General features: G+C 47.2%; 1 protein-coding gene across 1 annotated transcript; it reads right to left on the reverse strand.

Annotated features, from left to right (window-relative positions):
• Nucleotides 1–1,469: 1,469 nt before the first annotated feature.
• LOC103133361 (collagen alpha-1(XII) chain-like) lies at nt 1,470–2,875 on the reverse strand (the record flags this gene model as incomplete). The annotated part of the gene is made up of 4 exons (XM_007545128.2): nt 1,470–1,721; nt 1,816–1,955; nt 2,037–2,166; nt 2,705–2,875. Coding segments are annotated over 4 exons (678 nt in total), but the record flags the coding sequence as incomplete, so codon positions are not given.
• Between the last annotated feature and the right edge of the window lie 911 nt (nt 2,876–3,786).

Genomic DNA, 3,786 nt, shown 5'->3' on the forward strand with positions numbered 1-3,786 from the left:
GATGTTTGGGTCAACGGACAGCAACTAGCAACACGGCAACCTGCTGACGAGTCGATCCGACTTTGCCTGAATTCACACCAGGATTTATGTCACTAGGTCATAAACGGCGTTTCCCCTTAAACCTTTAAAAGATGCTAACCAGTTGTTTCCATACATGCTAGCCTACATGGCGGTGCGGCGTTGTCTCCATGGTTACCAATGGCTAGACGCTACCTTCTCCATAATGCCACATTTGATATTTCCTGTACAGCTTTAAAAATTAACCCTGACCTTAAACGACCCCTGACCTTAAAACGAACCCTTACCTTAAACGACCCCTGACCTTAAAACGACCCCTGACCTTAAATTAACCCCTGACCTTAAAACGAACCCTGACCTTAAAACGACCCCTGACCTTAAAACGACCCCTGACCTTAAATGAACCCCTGACCTTAAATTAACCCCTGACCTTAAACGAACCCTGACCTTAAATTAACCCCTGACCTTAAAATAACCCTGACCTTAAACGAACCCTGACCTTAAACGAACCCTGACCTTAAATTAACCCCTGACCTTAAAACGACCCCTGACTTTAAATTAACCCCTGACCTTAAATGAAACCCTGACCTTAAACGACCCCTGACCTTAAAACGAACCCTGACCTTAAAAAAACCCTGACCTTAAATGAACCCCTGACCTTAAACGAACCCTGACCTTAAACGACCCCTGACCTTAAAACGAACCCTGACCTTAAACGACCCCTGACCTTAAAACGAACCCTGACCTTAAACGACCCCTAACCTTAAAACGAACCCTGACCTTAAAACGAACCCTGACCTTAAACGAACTCTGACCTTAAACGAACCCTGACTTTAAACGACCCCTCACCTTAAATTAACCCCTGACCTTAAATGAACCCCTGACCTTAAACGAACCCTGACCTTAAATGAACCCCTGACCTTAAACGAACCCTGACCTTAAAACGAACCCTGACCTTAAATGACCCGTGACCTTAAATGAACCCTGACCTTAAATGAACCCCTGACCTTAAATTAACCCCTGACCTTAAATGAACCCCTGACCTTAAAAAAACCCTGACCTTAAACGAACTCTGACCTTAAACGAACCCTGACCTTAAATGAACCCCTGACCTTAAATTAACCCCTGACCTTAAATGAACCCCTGACCTTAAAAAAACCCTGACCTTAAACGAACCCTGACCTTAAACGAACCCCTGACCTTAAACGAACCCTGACCTTAAAACAAACCCTGACCTTAAACGACCCCTGACCTTAAAACGAACCCTGACCTTAAATGACCCGTGACCTTAAATGAACCCTGACCTTAAAACGAACCCTGACCTTAAATTAACCCCTGACCTTAAATGAACCCCTGACCTTAAAAAAACCCTGACCTTAAATGAACCCCTGACCTTAAACGACCCCTGACCTTAAAACGAACCCTGACCTTAAATGACCCGTGACCTTAAATGAACCCTGACCCCTTCAGGCTGCGACCTCTCCTGCTTGGTTCACCACACAGAGAAACGGCTGTAATCGGGTCGGACCGGTCTGCAGGTCGGTCAGACACGGGCCGGTTCTGGTGGACCTACTCGTCCTGCCCTGGTCCTCCTGCCGGATCCCCTCCACGTCAGGGTAGATGGGAACCACGGCCACGCTGTAGAGCGTGTCGGCCTGCAGGTTCCTCAGGACGGTGGTGGTGGTGCCGCCGGAAACCTCCTCCTGTTGGACCCATAAGACCTGATCAGTTTCTGCTGGACCTCAGGGTGAATGTTTGCTTCTCCTCAGGTCAGCTGGGACAGGAAACGGCTCTCACCACTTCCTGTTGTCCTCCGGGCTGGGCGGCGTAGAAGACCTTGTAGGTCCGGACGTTTCCCACGGCCGGGTCCCAGCGGACGGTCAGCGTGCTGATGGAGGGATCCACCACCTTCAGGTTCTTCACTCCGCCTAGAGGATCTGGAGGAACACGCGGGTTTTAATCACTGGGTTCAACCGTAAATCCAGCCGGCGTTCCTCCCGGAGGGGAAAGCGTCTCACTTGTCTTCCCCGTCTCAGACATGGACTTCCCCTCCATCTCTGGGTAGACGGGGACGACGGTGACCGAGTACTCCGTGTCCGGCTGCAGCTGCTTCAGGACGGTGCTGGACACGGTTCCAGGGACCTGGTCCTGGTTTGACAGGAAGAGGGATTAGCTGAGGCCTGGCTCCGCTGGACGAAGCTCAGTTTGGGATCTCAGCTTTGTGCAGGATAAATATGGAAAATAAGAGTCTGGACACATCAGGTTCCTGTCTTCCTCATTTCAAACCAGACAGAAATCTCTGCAGAAAATTCAGACTGAAATTTTTTATTTATAATTTAAATTTGTCCAAAATTTGAGTGGAAACTTGATTTTGCGTCTGGACTTTAGAAATGTGAAGGAATTTGTGTCATGCATCCCAAACAAAGGAGAGTCTGCATGCAGGTTAGAGGCAGCAACTGAATGCTGGGAATTAAATGTGGGATTCCTCCAGGAAGCTGTTCAGGACTACAGACGTTCATTCAGGAAGAAGGAAAACCTCATCAATCAACCAGCTGAGGTCTGGAAAGTGATTTCAGGGTAAAACTGAGCAGCAGAGGAAAAGGAAAGCCACTGATATGTTCATTTAAATCTTAAAACATGTCAGCCAGGACTGAGCATCTCTGGGCGTGTTCAGAGCGGCTCTCACCATTTCCTCCTCTCCCCCGGCCGTCGGCGCCCAGGTCACGACGTATTCGCGGACGTTTCCCTCGGGCGGCTCCCAGCGGACGTTCAGGGTGCTGGTGGTGGGGTCGGTGACCCGCAGGTTCCTGACGGATCCCAGCGGCCCTGAGCGCACAAACGCCACAAACGTCACAAACTGGAAAAAGTCACAAACGCCACAAACGTCACAAACGGTCCCACTGGATCCGCTTTATCCCTTCAGATCCTATGGATTAAAGAGGATTTAAGCAGAGCTGAGCCTTGATCTTCAGTATTTGTGTTAATATCAGGTTTCTACTTTAGCAGCAGGATTAGAACAGTTCAATATGAAACAGAAATTATCTAGAAATTATTTATCAAATATAGAATTAATTGTATGTGCTGCAGTTAAAAGTATTGATTTCATTTGAAAAACTAAGTATTTATATGTAATGTATTATAGCAGTTATTGTGACATCAGAGTGAACAGGAAGGAGTCGTGTTGCTGTTTGAAGCAGCCAATCAGACGTCAGGGTTTGCTCTGATCCCACCCACTGAGTGATATTCTTGGCGGGAATCTCAGGCAGAGGAAACGTGGTTTTTATTGAGTCTTCAGGTCAGCTCCAGACATCCTAATCCGTGACCCTGAACAGGTGTGTCTGTTAGCTGCTCCATGACAGGTGGAACATGAAATTTATTAAAACATAACAATTATAAAGTTATAGCTGTAATCAATCAATTATTTTTGTATTTATCTCCAGTTTTAGTAAATTAATGACATTTCCTAAGTTATGTACTTATGTTAATTTAGCACTCAGCAACTGATTGCTAATTGCTGTTGGCTACTCTGAAGGAGCTGAGAGGGGAGGAGCTGCGCCTCGAAGGCGGGGCTAGGTCCACCCTGGTGTTTTAACACCTGAACGGTTGCCATGGAGATTAAAGGATTTCTCAAACAAATTGATTTTAGATGATACTGGCCCTTTAATGTTTGTTTAAATCTGTTTTTCACACGTTAACTTCCAACCAATGTATTGACTCATTGGGCTGCTGGAGCCAACCGATCAATCATGCCCCAGAACACGGCCCCCC

The sequence above is a fragment of the Poecilia formosa genome, unplaced genomic scaffold (genome assembly GCF_000485575.1).
Source record: "Poecilia formosa unplaced genomic scaffold, Poecilia_formosa-5.1.2 Scaffold2741, whole genome shotgun sequence".
Classification (NCBI taxonomy): Eukaryota; Metazoa; Chordata; class Actinopteri; order Cyprinodontiformes; family Poeciliidae; genus Poecilia; species Poecilia formosa.